Source organism: Lissotriton helveticus, chromosome 12 (genome assembly GCF_964261635.1).
Source record: "Lissotriton helveticus chromosome 12, aLisHel1.1, whole genome shotgun sequence".
In the NCBI taxonomy this organism is placed as follows: Eukaryota; Metazoa; Chordata; class Amphibia; order Caudata; family Salamandridae; genus Lissotriton; species Lissotriton helveticus.
Genome location: NC_136073.1, coordinates 360,897,983 through 360,924,939, shown reverse-complemented (window position 1 = coordinate 360,924,939; position 26,957 = coordinate 360,897,983). Strand labels below are relative to the sequence as shown.

Here is a 26,957-nt window from a genome sequence, read left to right as displayed (position 1 = left end):
TCTCGGAGAATTTCTGTAAGGGGTTCAACATACAGATTGAACAGTGACGGAGATAGTGTTGATCCTTGAGGAACTCCAATCGAATTCATGCATGAAAGGGACAGCGTCTGATTGACCAGGAACTTTGTGTTCTGTTCTGGAGGAAGGATTCAAACCATTTCAGAACATTTCCAGATATTCCCATCCTGTCTTAAAGCCGTGCTAGCAATTTTACATGATTTACCGTGTCAAATGCTGACGACTGGTCAATAAGGACTAATAAACATGTTTGATTGTGAGCTAGGGCCTGCAGCGCATCATCCACTATATGTAAGATTGCTGTTTCCGTACTGTGGCCTGGTCTGAATCCCGATTGGCAGTCGTCCAGTAGATTGAAATTAGTAATGTGGTCACTCAGTTGATTTTGCACACATTTCTCAATAAGTTTAGCCAGGAATGGAATGTTTGTTACTGGGCGAAAGTTATTTGGATCTGCCGGGTTTGCTGTAGGTTTTTTGATGATGGGGAGGACTTGACCTGTTTTCAGGCATTCTGGTAGTATCCCTTGAGATAGTGATGCATTGATTATTTTATTCCATATAGGGACGACATGGTTGATTCTTTTTAGGCATTTTGAGGGGAGAGGGTCATTATAGTGGTTATTTGGTTTGATCTCCGATCTAGTTTTTAGGTCTCGCTGGAATAGCATCCGAAGGATGCGTCCAGCTGGAGACGTATAGCTGCCCGTCTCGGGGGAATTAGGGACAAGAGGGTGTTACGAGCTATTCATGCGGATTTGGGTGCGCGTACGCGCACGTCCAGCCCCGCGCCGCGCCGTGCACATCCCCGGCTCCGATTTCTTGAAGTTGGCACACATACGTGCGCATATACACACACAGACAGGCAGACGCTCGCTCACACACACCCCCCCCCCCCCACAGTCATCGGCCTCTTTTAAACACACACGCATACACACACACGCATACACACAGACTCCAAGACACATACACACACGCACGCTCACACACATACAGAGCCCCCCGCCGCAGCTCTTAGTGCAAATGGCGCCTTCCTTGGAGTCCCTCCTGGACTCAAGACAGCCAGAGAATGCCCCCGAGAGCCACCAAGGCGAAGCCCCACTCACCGGCTTCCTTGGTGCGGCGGCTCTCCTCTCATCGGCAGCTGCAGGGCTCGTCTATGCCGGTTACCACGGGCTCTCCCTCACTCGTGGAAGGCGCCGGCAGCAGCACCCTTCCTCCCTCCTTCTCAGGGCAAGTGCACCGGGGCGCAGGGTAGGCGCAGGGTAGGCTCCTGCCTGCTCCGGTGCTCAAAACAGCCGCGGCTCTTCCGTGGGAGGCGGGGTAGGCTCCCGCCCGGCCTGCCTGACTTCCTGGTCGCAGGCGGCGATGTTCGGTTTGTCCCGGGCTGCGGCGGTGATGCGGGGGGACACACAAGGGGTAGGCTCCCTCCAGAATTTAATTATAAAGCGAAGTGGAAATACGCCGCAATTTGGGGCAAATGCCGGGTGGGCACCACGCGCTTCAACGGCAAACACAGCGCTCTAAAGCGCTAAGGAGGCAAATCCCGCGGCCAATGCCGGGTGGGCACCGGCCTCCTGCAACAAAGCGCTCCCAGGCGCTTCAGGGAAATGAAGCGCTCCCAAGCGCTAGGCAGGTGAATACAGCGCTCCCAAGCACTATAAAACTTGTCGCTTCAGAGCCCCCACATCCTAAAAATCTCACCACACACTGGAAGGGAGCAGGCTCTGGGGGTCATCGGTGTAAAGCACTTTTCTAGTAAAAACATTATTCCACACAAACTGTCATCCAGAGACCCAGTACCCCTGATACTCTCCTGCAGCACTCTCACCACAGTGAGACTGGTGTGAAACCAATGACGTGTCAGAGGGAGAATGACACCAAAGGATAAAAGGCAGAGGCTGCCCAGCAGAAATGTGAACCTATAATCTGCAGAGAAACACACACATACATACATACACACACACACACACACACACACATACATACATACATACATACATACACACACACATACATACATACATACATACATACATACATACATACATACACACACACACACACACACATACGCATACATACACACACACATACGCACACACCCATACATACAAACACACACAAACAAACGCAAACACATAAACACGCACGCACGCATGCACACAAAGTCACTGGAAAAAAAGGACAAATTAACACTAGGTATCAATTACATTAAACAATGTTCCATGTGTAGCGCTTAACACAAAAACGAATGAATAGCCCCTGACAACTATCCAACACTGCCAGCTCTTTCCTGTATACCCGACCATATTGTATAATGCTATTAAAACAGAGACTTTTTAGGTCGATCCTGAGCAGCGCATGTGCTGCTCTTCGAAGCACGCTGTATTCAGGTATGGACTTGCTAAGATAAGCTTGCAGTTTTGTCCTATCGCTAAAGGTTGGTAGGTTGGGGAAGAAGTGTCTGGGGCGTCCTTTAAACAAGCATTTGCAATGCAATAGGTCTCACTTTTGCGAGAGTTTAAGCTATTAGCATTGTAAATGACAATGCCTTTTATTTATGTTTTAAAAGCAAAAACATAAATAAAAGGCATTGCCATTTACAATGCCAATAGCTCTAACTTTAATAATGCGAGACCTATTGCATTGCAAATGCTTGTTACAATGGTATTTTGTTCATAAAGTTTGAAGGTTGCCCATTGCGCATTGTTTTTCGAACTCTCAAGATCGCTTTTCGTGTTAGCATCGTCCAGCTGTGTTATTTGGCTAGCGAGGTTGTCGGCTGCCATCCTGAGCTCTCTTTCCAGAGTGATGGCCTTGTCCGTGAAGAATGTTGCGAATTCCTCGCAGCTCAGTTGCGTTTTAGCTGTCTCTTGGGCAGATTTGGCCAGCTTATTGGATTGTTGCTTTAACATCTCGAATAGCTTCCGGGGTCTGTTTTTGGTATCATCCAGTTCTGATCTAAAAAAATTCCTTTTTGGAATTGAGGACACTTTTGTTGTACTCGTTTCTGATTTTTCTGAGTTTTCAGCTGGGGGGATGATGGATGCTGTCTCCATTTTCTTTCTGCTAGGCTAAGTTTCCGTCTGTCTTCATTCAGTGCCCCATTGAACCATGGATTTTTATCTTTTTCTGAGATTCTTTTTAGTTTTAGAGGCATGGTGGAGTTGACTATATTAGTCATTGATGTAGTGTAGTGATCAGTGAGTTCGTTAACGTTTAACAAGTTGCTGGGTGGACTCAGGTCTTTCTCACATCTTTCTACTAGTAGCTCAATACTAGGGTCTTTGGTGTCTCGAGTCCACTTTTTAAGTTTCACCTGTTGTGTAGTCCTGGTCTTTTTATGGTGGGTATCCAGAAGGTTATGGCATGGTGATCCGACCAATCGCATGGCATAATCAAGTGGATTGTAACATCCTTGTTTCTCGAGATTACCCAGTCTAAGGTAGCCCCTTTTGAATGTGTTAGTTCTGTACAGGCTTGAGTAAGGTTAGATCTCTTAAAAATTCTTTAAGTGCGTTGACCTGTTTGTCATTATTGTCGTCCCAGTGTAGATTAAAGTCTCCTAGGAATATGTTGTTTGTGTGACTGTTACAGTTGGCTGTGATAATCTCCATTAACTGATCTGAGAAGGTGGCATTATTGCCTGGTGGATGGTAGAGCGCATGCAAGTTGCACCTTTGATTATCTGCAGTTCTTATCCCGATACCAAGGTATTCACAGGATTCAAGTGGGTCCGATTGAATTCGGCTAATTTTGATGTCATATCGGTGTATGCAGGCTGTACCGCCTCCAGTCTTTCTTAGTCTGTCTAATCTCACAATGTTATAGTGAGGGGGCATCAGTTGGTCCATGACTGGGGAAGAAGATTCTGTAAGTCAAGTTTGTTAAGATTGTTATGGCAATTTCCTGGTTGATGATGAGGGCAGCGATGTCTGATGCATGTTTTGCTGCTGACCGGCAGTTGAGCAGCAGGCATAACAGTGGTTTCCCTGAGGTACTAGGGTTTAGCTCCTGAGTATTTGCGGTTATCTCTACTTGTTTTAGGTTGTTGAGGTTCGGTTTCCTGTTCTTCGGCCAAGATGTTCTATTTGCATTGATCAGGACTGATCTAATTTCCTCACCTCTGTTGTCATATGACTGGAGTAGGGTTTCGGTTCAATCTCCGATAAATATTTAAGATTTCTGTACGGTCGATTATGTCTGTTTGATAATGGCATAGCTTTCACTTTATTCTTTCCTAGAGTATCATGTACTGATTTTTGAATGAGCTCGACTTTTGAGCGAGTACTTGCAGTGATTTTTAGTATTTTCTCCATAATTTGCATTGCTCTTCGAATATCTTGTGCCATATTGTTCGCTTGAGGGCTTCGATTTCTTTCTGAGTTGATATATTAGAACGCATCTGCCTATTTCGAGGTTTGTTTGTGTCCCTGTGCTCTAGAACTGCAGAAGTGATGGAAGTGATGTTGGCTTCCCCATCTTTCATTGTTCGATGGCCGTTTCCATTGAATGACCTACGTGTGTGATTAAACAAATCCTGAGGGGGATGCGCTGATTTATACCGAGGTACCGGCGTCGGGGCGGTGTTTGTGTCAATTATTGGTTCTCCTCCTATCTCTGTAGCACTCCCGTCCACTGTGTCTCCTTTCACATTTGAGTCACCTGACTGCATTGTAGGTTGCGGCTTTAGGGGGTCTCCAGGTATACTGACTGTTGGCAGTGCTGATGGGAGGTAGGGTGGTAGCTTGTGTGGACTGTTGTTGTTTAGACCTTGTGTTATCTACACATTTCTTTAAGGTTGAAAACAGGTTGTCAAATTTTTCTAACTTGTCGTCGGCTGCTTGTATAAGCACAATACCATTCTTGTAGATGGTTATGCATAGTATCGCTCTTAGTCTTGGTGATGGGATGATCGATATTTTGGTACCATGAGGGATATTGCTTGTATTTTTTTATGTTGAGCATTTTCGTAATGACAGTGCGCCATTTAGCCATTTTTCTGGTGAAAAATATCAGGTCATTTACAATAGTGCCTTTAGTTAGATCAAAGAATGGGTCAGATATCAGTATGTAAGGGTTTTTCCTAATTAGATTGTGTTTGAATTTTTTGGCTGCGTTCTTGGATAGGTTAGTGGGTATTCTATGACATAGAGTTGATGCCTGTTGATTTTAAATTGATTCTGGTCATATTTACTGATGGTGGTAAATAATAAATAATTCACCTCGTAGTTCCTGCAGATGTGACCTCACTCTGTGTCCTAGTCCACTACCAGTCTAATTTGTGTGTATCCTAGCTGTCTCCGGATGTGTACAGGTTTTGCTGTTTTACCTGTCGGTCTTCCTCATGAGTAGATTTAATTTACTTATAAAATTATTGGTTTGGGCAAATTGCAAAGGTACTATTCCATGATATTTAGCCGTGAAGTTGCAGTTATGGTGTGTTGTTCAAAGATGGCTGCCGTCTTAGTGATCTATGCTGATCGAGATGGCAGTAGGTCCTTCTTAGTTTCTACTGGCTCAGTCCTCTTTCTATTGCCCTTTCCCAGATTGCTACCATTTTGGAGATGTGTTGGGGATTTGAGAAGGAGCAATCTTGTTTACGCTGGGGCAATAAGAACAGACAGGGAAAAGACTGAGCAACTTTTGTTTTAGGAGATCTGAGCACTGTCTGTTATTATTAGTTCCGATCGTCGGAAGCGGCCGCCATTTTAGGGTCAGGCAGGGTGCAAATTGAACTTCGTCATTTGTCTTCCTATCCGGGAACCCGGCGAGTTACCTCTCTCTTCAGGATTCCTGCGCTGGTGCAGAGAGTCGCCGCTTCCTTGATATGGATCCCGCTGTGGCACCAACGTCTCCGGGCAGCCCTCCATTCATTCGTGAGGTGCCGAAGGTCACTTGGGTGCGGTATGGATGTGTGAGTGGCTGTATGGGTATGTGAGTGGTGTATGGATCTGTCTGGGTGTGCGAGTGGCTGTGTAGGTCTGTCAGTGGCTATATGGGTCTGTGAATTGTTTTGTGAGTGGTATTCTGGGTGTGTGAGTGGTTGTATGGCTGTGTGAGTTGATGTATGGCTGTGTGAACGGTTGTATGGGTGGTTTAGTGGTGGTATGGGTCTGCAAGTGGGTGTGAATGGTTGAATGGGTGTGTGTGACTGAGTGGTTATATGGATCTGTGAGTGGGTGTGCACTTGTGTGCGCACTTGTGAATGTGCGCACTTGTGCGTACGCATGTTTGCATGCCGTTCTGCCTGTGTGTCGCCTGTGTGTGTTGCTGTGTGTGTGTGTTGCTGAGTGCACCTGTGTGCGCATGCCTGTGTGTGACTGTGCGTGTGTGGTTCTACGGATGATGTCATCAGTGATATCACTGACCATGTGATGAGTGATGCAATATGAGAGATCATTAGCAGGGTATTGCGGGGGTGTAAGTTATAACTGCCGAATTTCTATGGTTTTGTGAGTGTGAAATATGACCCTAACTATGTCTCTGTAACCTTTGGTATTTTCAGTGAATTTCTATAGATTTATTTCCCAACTGTACCCTGTAACCTTTGAGAGTGGGTGTGTGAGTGGCTATGTAGGTCGGTGAGTGGGTGCCTGTATGAGTCAGTGAGGAGGTGTGTGATTGGCTGTACAGGTCTGTGAATGGAAGTGGCTGTATGGGTCTGTAAGTTGGTGTGTGAGAAGCTGTATGGGTCGGTAATGGTGTGAGAGAAGCTGTATGGGTCTGTGAGTCTGTGTGTCTGTCTATATGGGTGTATGAGTAGTTTTGTTGGTGTGCGAGTAGTTTTGTCGGTGTGCAAGTAGATTAGTGAGTTAGTGAGTGGGGGTGTGAGTGGCTGTATGGTCTGTGAGTTGGTGAGTGAGCAGTTGTGTGGGTGTGTTTGTGAGTGACTATGGGTCTGTGAGTGTGTGTATGGTTTTGTGTGAGTTGCTTTACGAGTTTGTGAGTGGGTATGGGGGTATATGGGTGTGAGAGTGGTTGTATGTGTCTGAGTAGATATGAGAGGGTGTGTGAGTGACTGTATGGGTGTGTGGGTGTGTGAGTGGCAGAATTGATGTCTGTGTGAGTTTGTCAGTGGCTGTGTGAGTGACTAGGCCAGAATGGAACCTTACCTGCCCCTTTATCCAACAAGAGTCCACCGTTTTGCACAAATAACAAATAACTACCCATCTGGAGTATTTTCTAGGTAGTAACTGCTAACTCTGGTAAATATCTAGTGCATATTCTACACTACAGCTGCGTAATGGACCAGGAGTAAATATCTCCAGTGATCTTTGGTGCTTTAAATTTCGGCAATGGGATTGTTCCTCAAGCGTAGTCTTCCAGAAATCTGTGTTAACATGAATTCTTCTATGGCGAAGATGAAGAGACGACAGAGGCAAATCTCCACCAAACAAGGGTACTTCCTCTTAACTATATAAAGTGCTACTTTGTTTGGTGGCGATGTCCTCATATTCTTTGGCATCAAAAAGGCATCGCCAAAATCAGCAGGAAATGCACAGGGGACATTTTAGTAAGCTGCCCATCATACTGGCAAAAGCAAGGAAGACTTTTGCATACTTCTAAGGTGGGAGGGGGGACCAAATGAGAGACTTCCTGGTGATTGTGCACATTTGCATACTTGTAGTAATTTAAAGGGAGAACCAACGTCTCTGCTGTCACCAGGAAAGGCCAAGAAAGAACCCACTCGTCAGTCACTACAGATAGCTCTCCAATAGATGATAATGCCTTCATGGGGAAGATGGGCCATGCAGCCCCCTTTCTGGCCTGATTTAAGCCCTGGAAACCATCACCAGAAACTATGCCAATTGCTGCAGAGTACCCTGGCTACAGCCAGTGTGCAGCGTTTGGGTCTGCAAGAGGAGCCTTAATGCCCCTGCATACCCTGCTGATGCCCCACCGTAGCGGGAGCCAGCATTGCTCCAGCACACAGGGAGCAGCCAAAACTGCTGCTCGCTGTGTGTGGGAGCAATTCTTTAATCTGTTTTCCAGCCCGCTTGAGAGGGGGCAGGAAAACAGATGAAAAATCCACGCCCAGCGAGCAGGAGCAGTTTTCCTGCTCCCACCCACTGGAGGCAGACTTTCTCTTTGCTCTTGCTTGGTGGGGGCTGTGAAAGCTACCCCCAAGTGAAAACAAACATCTATGTCCTCCTGAGGGTGGGCACCTCAGTACATAGGGAGCTGGCCCTGGGGGTGGTGATCCCCAGGGCCATTAATGGCTCCAGGAGGGGGGTGAGCGCCCCCCTCCTTTATAATTCAAAGGACTGACCCAGGGAAGTGTTGGTCCCCAGGGTCAAAAATGGTTTGAGGTTGAGCCGCTCGCTCCCCCTTTCAAAATATGCAAGCCCCAGGGAGGTGGTGGTCCCCGGGACCATACATGGCCTGAGAGGGGTACGGCATGGACCCCCTCCCCCATATCTGCATATGCCTGACCACGAGGAGGTGGTGGTCCTTAGGGTCAAAACGGGCCTTAGAGTGGAGTCCACCGGAGCCCCCTCGTAAATGTGATATTTCGTGGCCACGCCTAGGGGGAGGCACCAGTCCCTGGGGCTATAAGACCAATGGGGGGCGGATGCACTCCCTCCCCATAATATATATTTAAATATGCCCCATGACCTGGCCCACCTAGGGGCTGAAATGCAAACAAGCCCAGGCGACTGAGCTTGTTTTTCTTTTTGGAATCTTTGCGCAAATTTGCAAATCTGCCACGTTTTCCACAGTGAAAAAAATAAATAAAGCTTTTGGCAGGGTCCTGGGGACCTGAGCACCGGGCCTAGGGGGCCCGTATGTAGTTAGTTAGGACCAAAGTTTCCATAGGAAAAGCATTTTTTGTTTTGCTAATAACTTAAGGGCCGCTTGACAAATCTCCACAAAATTTCCCCCAAAACCCCCTTTATGATTCAGCTGCTATGTTGAATGTTTCGGGGTGATCTTAAAGTGGAGTCTGAGGAAAAAAAAGGGGGGGTGTCTCAAAACGCGATTTCCCCATATTATTTCAATGGGGATTCTTTGCATTTTTTAACATGACTACAGCCCGAACTGCTGAACAGATTACACCAAATTTGGCAGGAAGCTAGATTTTGGTCCAGAAAGTGGGCTTTTGTGATTTGGTGTAAATCCATTTAGTAGTTTCAGAGACATTAAAGTTTTTTAAAAAAAATAGATATCTGGGGATGCAGGGGACATGTGGATCCTACCAAAATTTGATTGGTTGCCAACACTTCAACAAGGCAGTTTTGGCAGTCATCTTGGGACTCTGCTTGAGAAAATGCTCTTGCTTGCTGAAAGCAGAGCATGTCTGTTTCCCTGCCTGCTGTCAAGTGAGTAGGGAAACACATTACTTTGAGATCCAGGGAGCTAATTGTTAGCAGCTTCCTGGGTCTCAAAACAATGCCGGCTCCCGCAGGAGAAAGAGCCGGCAGGGACCTTCAGGCTTCCCCTGCAGTCCCCAATGTTCTGAAAGTGGGTGCCCTGGTTGGGTCCAGAGCACTCACACTACAGGCCAGACCCCGGGGATGGGCTCCGTTTAGCCTCCCACCTTTTTTTTTTTTATTAAATGAGAAAGTGGTTGGACCTCGGGGGATGGTGTCCCTAGGGCCAAAAATGGGCCAACAGGGTCCCCCTCCCTATCAAATAAATAAAAACTCTGGCCCCAGGGGATGGGGACCAAAATCACCCTGGAGAAGGGGGCCACATGGCCCCCACTTCTATCTATATATCTATATCTATAATGGGGAATGGGGTCCCTGTGGCCTCAAATGGTCCAGGGAAGGGGGGCATGCAGCCACCCCTTCCTTGAAAAATCCTGCAAATTGCTGAAGGCCCAGCATCCTTTCTCCACCTCTTTGCAAACGAACCTCCTGGCATGCTGCTGACTGGGGGATGACGTTTCCTTGGATGCTGAGGGTCCTTAGGGGCCAGCCAGACCTCCTGTTAGCTCCAGTAAGCCCCACGCAGTTGGAGGCCATGCTCCCTTTCTCCACCGCTCTGCAAACACGCCTCTAAGTCCGCTGCCGGTGGGGTATGAGGGCCCCTTGCCTCCTGAGGGCCTCAGGACTAAAGTGGACTTCTTCCCCCAAGCTGCAGTGCTCCAGGAGGCGCGCTTGCAGAGTGGTGGAGAAAGGGGGCGTGGCCTCTGACCACCTCTCCGCAATCTATCTGTGTGAGTCTTACTGGAGGTAGCTGAAGGGCTATTTGGCCCTCATTGACCCTCAGGGGGACTTCCTTCCCCTACTAGTTGTGGCCCAGGAGACGTGTTTGCAGTGTGTAGGAGAAAGGGGTCGTGGCCCCCTACGAGGTCTCAGCAATCCCACTGTTTGGGACTTACTGGAGGTAACAGGAGAGGTAGTTGGCCCCCAAGGATTTCCTTGGGGGCCAACTACTCCTCCTGTTATCCCCAATAAGTCCCACACAGTGAGATTGCGAAGAGGTCTTCAGAGACCATGCCCCCTTTCTCCATCACTCTGCAAACGCAGCTCGTGGTGCACTACTAGTTGGTGGTTTAAGTCCACTTTACACCTGAGGGACCTTAGGGCAGGGTCGGACTGGCAATGCCGGGCACCAGGCAATCCCCCGGTGGGTGCCGGTTTTTGGGCCGGGGGACGGTTTTGTTGTACACTCAGTAGTCAGTTACTACTGTTCTCTGCTGCGTCTGCGTGTGTCTCACTCGCTCCGGAGCCTCTGTGCGGTAAAAAGCAACATTTAATCAATCTCTGCTTGAATGGATAGGATTCTCTTAATTTCAATCATCTGTGACTATGTTCTGTTCAGAATAAATAATGCATTGGAGCAGTTGCAGCAGTGCCATTTTAGGGGGTGGGCGGGTCGTGCGCAGATGTCTCAGCCACTGCGTCTGCGCGGCCTGCTCTTAGTCTTCAGTTCACGCACCTTAGGGGGGGTGGGGTGGGCGCGGCTGTTGCTGGTGACACATGCGCATTGGGCCTTGTGCAATAAAAAACGCATGTGACCCGCATTCCAGAACCCAGAGACTGAGACGACGAGAGGCCCTCTCCCGGCACCCCATAATTTATTTATTTCTAGCCCTGGCTGTCCCAGGGTCCCACCCCCTGCTGTCGACTGTCTGCCGCCCGGTGAGTGTCTTTTGCAAATTGCATTTGCAATCAGATAATGCACATGAGAAGGTGCTGGTTGCAGTAGTAGCAAGAGGTCAATGGGTAGGTAGGTAGGACCAAATTTAGTACATGTAGGCAACCGCGGGAGGGGCAGAGCTGAAGACCAGAGGGCCACCACAGTGGGACTACAAGCGTGCATTTATCTTTGTTTTAGCTCCATTGTCAACGTCATTTATGGGGGGCAGCTTATGGAGAGATAATTTCACATTGTGTCTGCGCGTTTTTTGTTGTTTGCCTTTGTAACATTAAGTTGACATTTCATCAAGAATGCTGTATATGTGTGGAGTGAACATAGCGCTAAAACGAGGCGGATTTTGTTGTGCATTTTGCAATGGTGATCAGTGAAAAGGAGTGACTCATGTGACTCTTCCTGGCTGCAGCTTCAATGTGCTGATGCAGGGGCCCTCTTATATGAGGGGTTTCATCCGGTGAAGCCTCATGAAGATTCACCCGTGGTTTACAACACTACTGCCATTGTGACATGTAAGTGTTATTTAAATGTCAGTAACAGCTCCTTTTCCCTCTGCTCCTTCGCTGAACAGCAGCTCTAGCAGAAGAAATAAGTAGTTAAAATAAGAAGTGATTGCACTGCTTAGTAAATTAACACCTCTTACTATTAGGGCGACTCTTGTTCTAGTAATAGTTTCTTGGAATTTAAGTCATATTGCATGCTCTACAATGGAATTATTCACAATCTTGTGTTAAGTTTTCTTTCAAGCCACTATTGCATATCATCATCGTATCCACTGCTTTGTCTAGCTGTAGTGACTTGCATATTAACTAGTACAAAGAGAAACTGACACCCAACGTGAATCCCTCTTCCAGACAGTGAGTACTGTGCTCTTTGCTGGGGTTTGTGGGCGTGGCCCTGGTGGCAGCATTTATTCCAGCGCATCTATAGGTGTTTGTACCTGTGCATTAAGGAGAAGAAGCACACCGGCCTCCCCTGTTTAAAAAGTGTTTCCAGTCTCATCTCTGGGGTCTTTCGCGCCCATATGTTTGAAAGTTCTATGTGCACTGTACATTTGGCATAGTGTGAAAGTGGAACCTGTGCGCATGCTTTGGTCTGTAAATCCGAACTCTCACTCTGCTTCCTTTCCCTCAGCTCGATGAAGAGGGGCCACAGAATCATTGGAAGTTTGCCTCCTGGTTCTCCACTGAGGAACTCTTAGCCCTGGCCCTCTTTCTGTCTGTGCTTGACATCCGGAGTCTGCATCTGGAGGGTGTGTAGAGAAGAGGGGGGGTGGGGGTAGATAAATTCATCATGGCACTGTGGGCTGGTATTAAACAAAAGGTAAAGTCCGCGTCACCCGCCCCCCAAATGCCCAGGCCCAGCCTGGGCCTAGACTTTTTTGTTTAATCCCCAGCCCGGTTCTACGCAGGCAGGACCGCACACTAGTGCCCTTGCCCCTGAGTGTGGATTTATTAGTGAGCAGGCCTGCTATAGGTTTTTTACCTCTGGAAGGGTAATCCTGATAATAAATGACAGCATTATAAATTCCCTTACCATTTTTAACCTGCACTATACACCCCACGTCACAAGCCACCTAACTTGCACTCCTCAAACAGCAGCCTCAAAAAAGATCCCCGCTAAAGTGACCCTTCGGGTGACCCATTGGGCATTGCAGTGCCGGCCCAACGAGGAGCACCGCCCAATGATGAAGCATGACATCCTCTAGGGGATGTGTGATGGCAACATAAAACAGTCCCATTGACTGCCCATTCCCATTACCCTGGCACAGCCACTCTTTACACTCAGAGATTGTGCCTTTTTCTCCTCCCGTTTTTCCTCAGGAACACTAGTCCTACTATTGAATTTTGTCATTACTGCTAGGAGCACGGGCTTCTGGACCTCTTGAACTAGCTCCTTGTCCCCTTCTGTACCCCTTCTCCCACATAAGGGGTTTCTTGTTTGAAACGGTAAAACATAGTAGGCAGGGAGACCGGTTCTTCTAAGTGTACCATTGCCTTTTGTTTAGTGTGCGCCAAAGGGCCATACAAACATGCCCCTCAAACCACATTAGCCTGCCCCCATCCCAAAATAAATTTGGAGGCACCATTGGGGGCTGAATTTTGTGCTGACCCGGACCAGGCGAATTCACTCAGCCGCATATAGCACCGGGCAGGTATCCGCAGTAAACCGGCAATAATCCAGCTGTTCTCAGACTGGCGAACCTGCTGCTTACAGATGACAGATGCTGGTGATGACTTGTGGCTGCTTTTCTCTGGTGTGGGTCACCAGCAGTACCTCCTTGAATGGCAAAGCGGTGGAGAGGAAAGCTGAGCAGCAGGAATGGACGGGCATGAGCTGTGCAACTTGGCGCCAGTGTGAGGGGGAACTGCTCAGTACAAGTATGGTGCCTCTGTTCATTCCAGAGGCTGTAAGCAAGCCTTTTTGAAGTACAAGTGGGGCAGACGAGAGCTCTGCTCCATCCATCCTGCCCATACCTGAACCTCTCCCGTCTGAGAGGAATACATAAAGTCTAATAGTAGGGTCTTTTGAGTCAGGACACTGGCAGCAGGCACCAAGTGGTGAAGACAAGAAAATGCTGACTTTCAAAACACAACAAGATGATGAACGGAGTTCTGAAACTTATCAACCACTCACCCCCAGAGAAAGATCTAGGTTTAATGCATCGTTCTTTTGCTCACTATGCAACCCCAGTTTGGACTCCGCCATATGCAAATCAGTCTGGACCCTGTTCCTCATGGGAACAGTCCAGCCTTAACTGCCAAGCCAGGTCCTCCCTGGAATGGAAACCAGCATCCTGGGACCGGTTTCTGGGTTTCACCCCTCATCATCCAGGCTAGCTTGAATCCAGTTGCACAGCGAGCAAGTGACCCATGTCTGGGCATACCCTTGGCCATTTAGGGTGAACATAGCAAACACAAAAAGATATGGATGGAGTGCTGAAACTTCTCAACCACTCACCCCCAATCACAGATCTGGGTTTAATCCATTGTTCTTTTGCTCACTATTCCACCCTCTCCCCCCCCCACCCCCTCCAAAAAAACCAGATGGATTTAGGCCCAGGTCTTTGTACTGGGCTGAATGTTTGACATTGTTCAGCATTCTGCCCAATTGTTCTTTTTGGAACTTTCTAAAAATTGTATTTTCAGAGTAGTTTAATAGTGACTTAATATACAACTTTACCATTAGGGAGTATTTTAAATTACAATTCATTTGAGACCGAACATGACCTTTCTACCTATAATAGTGGAAGATGAATTTAGGGATGTTTCACTACCAGAACATGTAAAACTTAAACCCATGTCCCATTTTTTAAATGCAATGCACCCTGCACTAGGGGCTGTTTAAGGCCCACCTTAGGGGTGACTTCTATGTATTAAAGAGGAAGAGTTAAGCCTGGCACAAGGTTTAAAAAGAAAATAAATCTTTATTATAGACCAACAATAATTATACATCTCAGCATACTGCCTACAACCGCAATCTGTCCGGCAAGGCGACTTTTCAAATGTGCAAGTGACATTTTAAAAGGGGGTAGGGGGATACATAGCAAGCCGTCTACAACCCTTCTGGGCCAGACGCGTTAGAGCACTCCGCTGTAAAGGCAGGGATATCATTGTACGCATATAGCATCAAACACTAACAATCAACAGAACAATGGACAGTGAATCGCTCCACTGATTTACTGTGATCTAGAGAGGCATGCCTATGGTGGTTTGGTATTCCGGCCTATAAAGTATGAGGTGGTGTCCCGTATTGTCCCTTATCCTCCAATGTACAACATGTGCGGGCCCAGGTGAAAGGCTCTGCCGGGGGCGTTGGTTGCTCATCATGAGGCCTCCGCGTCAGTGTCAGAAGTATGTTCGAGGTAAATAAGTTTGCAAGAGGCCCCAGATGTCTTTTGGACATGAGGGGGGTTGAAGATCTGCATATATATATGTAATTGCTCTTGACAATAAATAAGGTCCCAGGGCCAGTCTTAAATTTCGGCGCTCTCCCTCTGCCCCATTTACAGGCGATTCTTCTTTTAGCGAGCAGCAGCTCCAGGGAGGTGTATTTACGCATTTTGGCAGCAAGGGGTTAGTGTATCCTAACAGGGCAGTTAGGGGATCTGTAGGGATATGTAGGCCTGTCATGAGGTCTAGCGCAGCGAGTATCTCTGCCCAATAATGCTGTATAGGTGGTTAATCCCAGGTTAAGTGTCTAAAGTCGTCCCCTTCCCTTCTGCAGTGATCTCAGTGGTCGTTATCTCAAATCTTCAGTCTGTACATCTGCGTTGGTGTATGATATAAGCGATGGACATATTTGTAATGTATAATTCTAAACCTACTGCTGGCAGAGATCTCCTGTCTGTTTACAGCAGTACGTCCACTGTTCCTCAGGAATGGTGTGACCTAGCTCTTCCTCCCATCTGTTTTGGGCCGATGGTGGATCATATTCTCTGTTTGCTTGTACAGTGCGGTATAGTAGCAAGAGCACATGTGCTGGGGCATCCTGTTGCAATTGTACATATAGCGAGGGCATTTCTGGGGGTTCGAGGGGGAAGGTGGGTGTAATGGCTTTCACATCCTGATGGAGTCTAATGTAATAGAAGCGATCTAAAGGGGCGGGGTTCACATCATTAAAGAATTCATCGCTAGCGCTAAACTTCCCACTTGTATAAAGGTGTCCCCAGGCGTGAATGGAGAGTTTGTGAAAAAGCTGACTGTAGCCGCCCTCCTGCGTAACTGGGAGATTCTGTCTTCCGGGAAGGGGCAGGAGCGGGGAATACATTAGTGTGCATTGGGTTGCCTTCGCAAGGTCATGCCATGCACTAACAGTGCATTGGACGGTGGTGGATGCGAGATGTCTGGGGACCCTGGGGGCACTAAGATAAGCGGTACTGGGGGTAGGGGTCATGTAGCCGTCTTCTATCACCAGGTGAGGCATAAAGGGGGGGTCATCCAGTATGCAGCATAGTCTGCCTGTGCACAGCTAAAATATAATTTAACATCCGGTACAGAGAACCCACCTACACCAAAGGGACGCATAAGTATCCCATTTTAGCCTGGCTTGTTTCCCTCCCCAAAGGAGTCGTACGAGTTGAGTCTTGATAGCAGAGTAAAAGTGACGACTGGGGTCGTATGGGATATTCACAAATAAATATAGCAGTTTGGGTAGTATGACCATTTTGATTATGGCTGCTCTAACAGCCATGGACAGGGGCATCGCAATCCATCCCGTAATTTTATCAGTGATGGAGTCTAACACACGCCCATAGTTGGCTCTCATGAGCTCCTCGCGATCGCGAGAGACAGTTATTCCTAAATAAGTGAGGGGGTCATCACACCATTTAAGAGGAAAGTCTGGTGTGAATTTCATGGTGGAATCGGTGAGGGGATATATCTGGGATTTACTCCAATTAATGTTGACCCCTGATAGTTGCCCAGACAGAATAAATAAATGTAATATGGGATTCAGGCTGATGTCTGGATAACGCAGATATAGAGTGAGGTCATCAGCATATAAAGAGATGAATATCTGCCTTTCTGGATAAATGATGGCGTGGTCTTGGTAGTGTTTAATTTTTGCGGTGAGGGGTTCAATGGGCAGGGCAAATAGAGGGGAAGAGAACATCCCTGTCTGGTGCCCCTTGCCAGTGGAAAGGAGGAAGATTGTAGGCCATTGACCATCACTGTGGCACGAAGTCCTGTGTACATAAATTAATCCAGGGCAGAAATGGGGGGGGGGGGGGGGGGGTAAATCTTCTGCGCACCAGGACAAAGGAAAGATAGTCCCACTCCAGGGAGTCAAATGCCTTGGTGGCATCAAGGAATATGGCAGCCGTGTCTTCTTCGGGATCAGTCGTGAATGAGTGCGAACAAAGTTTGCAGGTTGTGGGCTGTACTCCTAGTCGGGACAAACCCCATTGATCCGGAAGGACCAGCACTGGCATAAGGGGACTGATACGGTTTGCGATTAGTTTAGCAAAGATTTTAGCATCTACAGTAATAAGGGATAGGGGTCTGTACGAATCTAGTTGCGTGGGCGATTTACCTGGTTTGGGCAAGGAAATGATGAGCGCCTCACGCATTGTTCTGGGCAGAATGCTGGTTTCTCGGGCCTCCTCGAAGACATGCCTCAATATCTGGATAATTTAGTGCCGATATAATTTATAGAACTCGGCTGATAGGCCGTCTGGCCCCGGAGCCTTGCCAGATTTGTAATTGCATAATGGGGGAAATCAGGGCCGGCTCTAGGCATGTGCAAGCTGTGCACCTGCACAGGGCCACCAAACCCCAGGGGCCACCACGCCAATATATATCCTTAATATATTAATCCTCTGAGGATGGATACATATTTGCGTGGTGGCCCCTGGCAGGGATTTGGCGGCCTCCGGCTCTGTTCCACTTCTAAACACCCTGACCCCCTCCCCTCTTTACTGGCCTGCGCGCTCCGCCCCGCCCGGACCCCCTCTTCCGGGTCCCCTACCTACGCTCCTAGCCCAGGGCCACCATGAGCCTAGAGCCGGCCCTGGGGAAATGATCTCGTCTTCGTGGTATGATAGAAGGAAATCTCTGGCCGTTTCCCAGCCAGGCTATGGCGGTGTCCTTGAAAAATTATTCAAAGTCCACTGGGGTCTGGCGGTGGGTACTGTACAATGTTTTATAAAATCGTTTAAATGCGTATAGCCGATGAGTTCCTGTGTATTAGGCCATGCTCATCTTCAATTTCTAGGCCTGGTACAAGGTTTGGTTTGCCAGGTCGAAATGGTAGTTTAAAACTGCACCACAAGCTACAATGGGAGGCCTGAGACATGTTTTAAAGTGCTACTGTAGTGGGTGGCATAAGGAGTGCTGAAGTCCCACCAGGAGCATTTAATTCACAGGCCCTGGGTACATGTATTACTATATACCTGGGTCTTGCATGGTAACATTGGCCTAATCGGAATGGACACATTTAGGGCCAGATGTAGGTGGCCGTTACCGACCGGTAATTGGATTTTGAGATGTAGGGCAAATAATTTTACAGAATCAGTAAATTTACCGAACGGTAAATTTACCGATTCTGTAAAATACCGAATCGGTATTTTTACCGATTCCGTAAATTTGAGATGTAGGTGGGACTCTTAGGAGTCCCACAAGCCTTACCGAATCGGTATTTTACCATCAAATCCAATTTGATGGTAAAATACCGATTCCGGTGTGCATGCACATGTGTGCATGCACACCTCTGCCATGTGACAGGCAGACCTGCCCTTGGGGCATGTATGCCTGCCACATGGCACCCGAGCCTGTTTTGGGGGGGCCAGAGGGTGTCAAAGTGACACCCCCTGCACCCTTGTGAAATTCGGTATTTACTGATTCGGCAAATACCGAATCGGTAATGCCCATTCATTCCTATGGGCTTCAAAGCCCATAGGAATGAATGGGCATTACCGGTCGGTATTTACCGAATCGGTAAATACCGAATTTTACCGATTCGGAAAAAAACATCTGGATTTTCCTACATCTCCCCCCCTCTATTTTACCACTTCTTAAATACCGAATCTGTATGATTCGGTATTTAAGAAGTGGTAAAATAAAATTACCTACATCTGGCCCTTAATGTTCTTGTTCTAGGGAGAGAGTAGAAGTAACTTAGACTGGTTAGCAGTGGTAAAGTGTATTGAGTCCTAATGACAAAAACACATTTCAGAAAACAGGAGTGGTCAAGGTAAAAGGTTTTGGGTGACCCTGCGGGAAGGGCCAGGTCCAACAATAGTAATAAATGTGTGAAATGATGGATAAAGAAGTGAGATGAGCAGGGGAAATGAATCGCACAACCAGAGAAAAATCTGAATATGAGGAGTCCGGTATGTGATACAAGTCCGGGTGGATGATGTTTGAAAGAGCTGCAGGTCCAATATGTAGCACCAGTAAGCAGTGGAGGCTAGCTACTAGCCCATAGATGACAAGAAAATGCAACAAAGTGTTAATAGTTCACGGTAAGAACTAGTTAGGAATAGTCAAGCAGCCATCATACCGCATGGGACTACTGGGTCTAGTGCAGTAGAAAATATCCCAAAACGCCACATTGTGCACCAAGTAGTAGCCAGGCTCCATCACCTGCCCACATCTAAGCGCGAAGGTAATGGAGCACATTTTTGTTTCATAGTATTTAACAAACTGAGTTTTTTAAGTTTCTTTTGTTATAATAGCATCCTATTTTACCTATTGGGAACACTTTCACCTTGGACCTGATGTTCTTCAGGTGTTAAGGGTGATCTTCCCCAGTAGAAAATACCTATAGACTCCAGCTGCTAAGGAAGCACATAGCCTGGTTTGAGGGGGTTTCCTTAAAGGGAATCTTTGGTATCTGCAAGGTATCCATCTTGTAGTTTCTGCTCGACAAAGACTTCCCTTGCCCAAGATTTCTGGTGCAGTTCAAGGTTCACTTTCCCTGAACAGATCTATCCTGTTCTGGATTGTAGGAAAAGACTATGTTTGAACCATTTCTAATCAAGGCACAGGACACAGAATCCCTCAAATATCATGGTTTTAGGTCTAAAAATCTGGGATGCCGGAGTGCTCCAGGGTAATCCGATTTTGCCAACCCCTCAGCAGCTTGAGTTACTACTTTTACACGTAGTTCGTCTCGTCCTTACTCTACAAGAAAGATGCCTCCATCTTGTGTTCCGTTGTATCAAGGTATGGTAGCACTGATTAAATTACTCGGGAGAACCTCTGTGGAGAACAGGCATGTCAGTTTAGTATGATTCAGTTTCCAAAGTATACTTAATAAAATGTTAGAAATGCTTAGTGGTGGATTGTCTGATGCAGGGAATTTAGAGAATTCGATCTGCAGCTGAAATGAGAAGTCTCGATCAGCCATCTAGCTGACTATGCAACTCTTGTATGAAGTGTTCTTGAGGAAGTTGCAGCATTATATACTCTAAAATGGTCTGGTAAGAGAATGGAGTACCTTGATATCTCATGTATCAGGGACTTTGCTGTAACCTGGAAGGTGATCTTGATAATCTAACTTAAGAAGTCCTTGGTACCTAGGCGGAGGTCACAAGAACTGCTTTCCTAACATGTTCTTAATTGTATAATATCGATGCTCCTGCGTGGCATTTGGACCCTAATGCTGGTTTCTCAAGGTGCACTCCTGACTAGTATGTGGGACTTTAGAGTGTCTTGCTGTTCACAAAATATTTCTGACGAAGCTCTCGTTATTTTTTTGTGTGACTATACAATACACTAAAGGTACCTAACCATGCATGCCATGTGCTCATGGCTTTTGGTTAGTACGTCAATCTCCCACGTGACCTCCAGTTGCCATGAAGCAGAGGTGGTAGCATACGTTCATGCCCTTCCTAGTCGCCAGTCTAATCTGTTATTACTGATGTCGTTGGCATTTTCGGAATCAACATTGTGTGCTCCTTGGCACCGTGATGAACTCACGGGAAGTGACCTCACAATTGATCTTATAAACTCCATACGTATCTGATCTTACCTTTTGTGCCTGAAATCGCTGAGACTTCACTGAATTTCAATCTTGCAAAATAATAGGTGCGTTTAATAAACAGTTGCTTATTGTCATAGACACACAAATTTTAGGGAGTCCGCATGTACCGTCACACTCTTGTATATACTGCAGCCTCTACCGCCAGTGCAGACTCGTGGCTCTATTTTAACTCTGGGCTGTTTAAAGTGATTTGTTTCTTAAAACAACAATAATAGAAAGATTATCAAAATGCGCGAAAATTGGATTGGTTTTTGTTTGAAGGAGACCTAAACTTGATATATTGGCCCTTCTCCATCTAGTACAGTTAATGTGTCAAGTACCACTTCTCAATATGAATACCAGACCTCCTGGAGAGGATAACCTACTTCACTCTTTTAATAGGACTCCTTGAACGATATCTCAAGAACACTCCTTGGCTAGTCCAAGTGGCTTCAACTTCCACTGTGACTTCAAAGCTCTTCCTTTCTCTAGATTTACTAGACCCGTGGAACTATCACTAGATACCGGGGGACAGTCTTTTTGTCTGTTCACTAAAGAGGAAAAACAGTTCTTGGTCATATGTTTGAAATTGTGAACCAAACTGGAAGTTATGTGAGCCCATTAAGAAGCTCCATAAAACTGCTCCCACAAAGCTTTGCAGATCCCAATGTCCTAAAAAGCATGCTGTAACAGAGTTAAACCCTAAAGGCAGCATAGCTGTCAATGTCCCATACCTTAAAATCGACCACTAAACTTGTTAACTAGTTCATTATTTGGCAAGTAAAATTGCAAGTGCTTGTCAAACAGTTCCTCCTCAGCTGATGCACCCTTGCACTAGCTTGCTCCCTGTCCCAAACATACAACATGATTGCTTTATTCTTCACACCAAGACAGGTAGCCTCATATGCACCTTTTAAACCAGGATGCTGTCCAAGTGTAGGTTAATTTTATCCTTCATCGGTATAGAGGAAAGACCCCTTATTTATAAACCTAAATCCTTAGTCAAAGCGATTGACCCTGTCTTTGGGTAGGGTATCTATTAAGCTAACCTGTTCTGTACTCCATTCTCTCCGCCTTTACCCCTTCGTTACTGATAAAAGGAGACATAACCATGCGCCTACTAAACCCGTTTTACCAAACTGAGCCTGAGAACCACTTTCTCTTCGCTCTACTGTTTGTAATGGGGAAGGTGATCGATGACTGAGGTAATTTTTGTTTGTCGGACCTGCGTAGATTGAATTCCGCTAATAAGGGTTCCATCCTGGGTGTGTGGTCAGTCTGTGACTTAGCAAGGCAAATGGTATTGCTGATTCTTCTGGGCATATTGATGGTATATCCAGTGGTTTGTTGTCTTTATTTACTCGTAGATGAACAGAAGCCTTGCTGCAACTCTGTGCCGTGTTTTGATTTTAATAATTGAATTCCCCACTTCATTAACACCCAGACCGGCCTACAGTCCTTTGGGAATATGTTACTTTTTTATGGCATTACACAAGCCCTGTCTGCTAGTACTCTTGCATTACTGTTTTCCCCTTGATATCTTTATGATCTCTCCGACTGCTATCTTTATTAATGACTTTCAAAAGAAAAAAGCAAGGTTGGTAGCTCAACTTTCCACCAAAACGAACTGTTAAAGAGTTTGTTTGACAATTTGTTTGGGAGTACACGTGCTGCTTGACAGTGGCTCTATGGTCCTCGTCCGTGTTGGATCTGAGGAAAGTTCACTTGTGCCAGCTTCACATTGCTTATTAATCATTGCTCACATGGATACACCCGAGTTTGGGACATCGGCCCATATAAGACGGCAGAAGCTGACATTGACCCAGTTGAGGCATACCGTGAAATCCCTGTACCGGCAGGTTTCTGTGTGTTCAGGCAATTTAATGATACTTTCCATGGCTTGGACTCCCTGTCTGCAGCAAGAGGGGCCACCAAGTTGAGGAAAATACAGTTTTCAATTTGTTTTATCAAGTAAAATGACTCTCCTACAATTAGGCTGGTAAAACTGTTACGCTGCGTTTTAAATTTAAAATAGAGCACGTGCACCTTACCATGTTGGTGTTGCGCAGAGCAGCTGAACAATCTTCTGATATCTTTGCTTCTACACTGCTCCTAGCTACTGTGGGATGCTTTCCAGCAGCAATGCACCTTGAGCCATCTGGTGTTGCGTCACATGCATGCCGCCATTTTGAGATTGGAGGCAGCATGCAAGCACTGGGGCTACATAGTGTCACATTGTGTCCAGCTTGTTTTGGATAATTTTCTGCCAACCACGTACATTTGAAGCAGACCCGGGATGTCGCTGGATTCAAGTGTACTACTGCTCTGTACTAATTCCTGTGTAAAGGAAAGTTTCAGTAGTGCACCCGTTTCTGTGGGGCTCCCGTTTAAAAGTTTGACTTTGGGATTTGTTTTCTGTATTGGACAATGCAATTACACACTTGAGGCTAGACATGTATGCTGCCTGTAATTCCTGTGGGGTTCTCACACATTTTTATGCAGGCTCGTTGTTGAAGGTTGTTGTTGCTCACTCACGTGGGCATGTAGTTCCATGCCTGTTGGTCGTGGCAGAGTACACGCTTTGAATATGTTTAGTTTTGTTGGCCACAATTGTAATTTGCTTACAGGTCTTGGTTTGACCATTTTGGACATATTTTACATGTTGTTGTTTCTTTTTTCAGCGTATGCCATGTAGTATAAAATCTGCAACTTGTCCACTTTCTTGCTATGCTGATATTGGATGTTTCATCTTATTCCTCATGTCCTACTTGGCATTGTTGTTGTGTTCTGTAGCCCATTTCTTATGTTGGGTGGGTGTATCGACCCTCACAGGAGAGTGGTCTTTTTGTTTTTTTATGTGTTTTGGTCTTGTTCTTTGCAACGCATGCGTCCCTTTCTTGGGGGATGGGAAGGGGTTTTAGTCCCACTTCCACGTTGTAAGGCACAGTACCCTTTCAAGAGGGGGGCTTAAGAGGTTTATTTCCCTTTTACACAAGAATAGGGTTTTAGTCACACTTAACGCAATGTTGTCCTGTTCCTAGTGTGTGCAAGTCACCATGTGCTTCACGTTGGTCATGTAGTGTGTAAGTCACCTTGTGCTTCATGTTTTGTTTGTTGTAGTGGGTGTTAGTCCCATATACATAGTTTCCATTAGGTGTCATTTTCCCATTTTTGCACTCCATGGTCTCCTGACGTTGTAATGGGCCGAGTCCCATCTACACAGTTTGTCTGCATTTTTTAGGGTCCCTTACATGAGGGGTGGCAAGTTGGGTTTTAGTCCCTTCTCCATATTTTACATGGGTGTAGTCCACCCATAGTGTTTGAGTTTTGGGGTTGCGTTCCTCCTATGTTTCTCCTCAAGGTGCTAGAGTTCTCGAAGTGTGTTTCTGTGTTTCTCTCTCTCTTCACAGTGTTTCACATGTCTTTTCATGTGGTGTTATCTCACTTTGTGTCAGTGAGCCTAACGTTCTCTATACTTTACTTTTATTTCATTATTAAAGGAGGAGGATGTGTCCTATTTCGTGTGTATCTTTTCACTCTTCTTTCCTCTTTGTGCAGTCTTTGTTCCCTCTCGTGATGTGGTTTTTACCGTACATCCCTGAGTTATGGACTAATAACTTCATTTGCACATTGTTGTGTATAGTTGTTTTCTTTTTAGTTTGGTTTTATTGTTTTTCAATTTTAAGGGGAGAAAATACTACATTATCTTCATGTTGTGTTTATAATGTTCCCTGTTACCTGGTTCCTAGCTGCTTAGCCAGTGTGAGTGTTCTGTATGGAATGTTGGTGTGATGGACATGAGTGAATGCTTGTGTGCCTGGTGTTGACAGTTGGAAGATGGGCTGAGGAGCAATCTGGTTGCTCCTGGTGGGACTGCTACCACTGGTGTTATGGACTTAATAAATAACTTACAAAGACACTACTTGGCTACGTCCACTTCATCAGCTCTACACATGAAACTTCAACACTACAATCTGTCATTGGGCGCAGGTCTCTGAGATGAATCATCCCAAACCTTCCTGTAGTCTCAAAACGGGAGCATCCTATTGGTTTAATTTTTTGTTACAATTTCCACATTCGGGCCTTCCATCCTCATGGGATCATGTCAGCTTTCGCTCTGTTAAACCACATTACTTGTAGGTTCGCACTGGGAGCCCGTATGCTCTGCTGGTAATCCTGGTTACACTCCGGAAGCTAATCTAGGACTCCTGCAATGTCAAAAGTCCAGCGCTCTCAATGTCCAAATGTACAAGTTATTGATGACTTATGTATGAGTTGGTACAGGGACATCTTACCCTGAAGCATCTCCAGCCTACCTTTCTTGACTCACAACAGAACATTGGCAATAATAATTCAGACACTTGTACGCATACCCAGAACAAGGGAAGATACCATCTGAGATTAGCATGCAGCAGCAGGGTTTTCAGGGCACAGGAGGAGGCTTGTGACAGTAGCCCAACAGCAGCAGCTGGGGAGTGGGCTGAGAGCTATGAAAGAAAAGATGAGAACCCAACATCCTGTGTAGCAGGTAGGTGCTTGTGCTTTGAAAGATTTTCAGGATACCTACATAAAATAAATTTACAGGTGGTTAATCTAAAGGCTGGTAATTTACATTCAGTGGCTGTCCGGAAAATCCTGACTGAATTCAGCCTTCCTGGGTCTATAATGGACAGCCGTTTAGTAGAGCAACTCAGCAGATTTGGGACCTTCAGTTTTGCTGAGCACCGGCATGGTTGTGAAGCAGTACACCCCTGCATCTAGCCAAACTGGATAATTTTTAAATCCCTAAAACCATCAATTTACTTTCCACCTATGTTCGGGCTTGGTTAATTTACCATTCTATTGCCCCTTGCAGTATATTTTGGGCAAGTGCTTAATGAGTATTTCAGGTAAATGTCAACATTATTCTTTGACTAAACTTGTTTGGTAGATGTTTTCAGACTAAAGGCTTTTTACAGTTTTATTACGGGCTAATTTCTCATACTATGGTTTGTGTACATTAGCTCCATACTTCAATCTAATTTTTGTGACTTGGCATGAATGCATTTTTTCCTGCAAGGGCCGCTTATGGAACACCAGCTGTGAGAACCTGCAAAAAGGTTGGAAAATCGAATACCATAGGAGTTACCCCCCAGTATTCCAAAAGGTAATGTGTTTTTTTTCTTTTTTTAATTCTTAAGCAATGAGTTTGCAGTCAGTATCATGAAGACCAGTTATTCCCTTCTTGTCCTTATGTGTTGAATTTTTGTTAAGCAAGAACACCAGCTTATTTCTTTTCCTCTTGATTTTAAATATTGGATTATAAATACTAACCTAATTCTTTCTAAAAGTCTCTATTTCATTGACTCTGGTAAAGAAGCATCAAATTATTGTAGCTACAGGATCTCTTGGAAATGTTTGGGCAGTCGGTCATGCACAGTTATTTCTACCGTATTTTCAAAATATGTTTCTTATCTGTGATTGACATAATTTCTAAAATTATTCCCAGCATTCACTCATTGCACATTTAGATGCAACTGGTATGTTCTGTAATGCAGAACTGCAGATCACTATGATGCATGTGAAATATGGACATGTTTTGTTTTGTGGTTGGACCATCTTCCTTTCATCAGCCTGTATTTAATTAGGAGTTGGTGGAGTGTTTGGAGGGGATCTTCATGGAGCATTGTCCTTCCAGCTGGGATTGTAGAAAGTCATACGCTTGATTTAGGTAGTACATTTCAGTCAATTTATTATAGGGTCAAGTACAAAATTAGATTTTGATTTTCGTTTTGTCCCTTGGTAGATGTTCTCATCATGGACATTTGTTATTGAGGCCCCTGTATAACTAATGCAACATTCAGTAAGTTAGCCTATCATAAATACCGCTGCAAGGACTGATGAGATGATTTTAATCTAATTCAAATTGTACCAGTGTTTGGCTGCATTGTTTAAGGTCTTGTGGTTACTTGCGTGTAGGCAGTAATGTGTAGACTGATTCTCTGTAAGGAAGGGGATTGAAGTTTCAGTCAAATTGAGAATGTGTAGTACATCAGTATGGCTCCATAGTTTGCAGTAGGTTGCATCCAGGTCTACAGTGTTTTCCGCAATAAAGATGTAGCCTGTGTAAATTTAGGGAGTTGCTGGGTGAACCATTGGTTGCTTTTGTAGTGCTGGCCGGACAGTCTGTAGCTCTTCATTGCTGGACCATGAGAGATGTCTCGCTGAAGAATACAATGACTCTAGACCAGTAATATTCTACTCAATCCAGTTCCCCCAAGTAGGAAAAAACGCAAATTTTTGACGATTGAAAAAATGTCACATATTTGCCCTAATGCGAGTTTACACCGGCTTAGTAAAAATGTCACACAGGCCTAGTATCGGTGC

General features: G+C 45.9%; 1 protein-coding gene across 1 annotated transcript in view; it reads left to right on the top strand.

Moving 5' to 3' along the window:
- The window catches only part of LOC144798626 (borealin-2-like), a 265,361-nt gene that overhangs the window by 221,145 nt on the left and 17,259 nt on the right, over positions 1 to 26,957 (top strand). Inside the window, exon 7 of the mRNA XM_078669584.1 lies at positions 25,651 to 25,737. Coding sequence (XP_078525710.1) covers positions 25,651 to 25,737 — 87 coding nt within the window. The remainder of the gene's footprint in view (positions 1 to 25,650; positions 25,738 to 26,957) is intronic.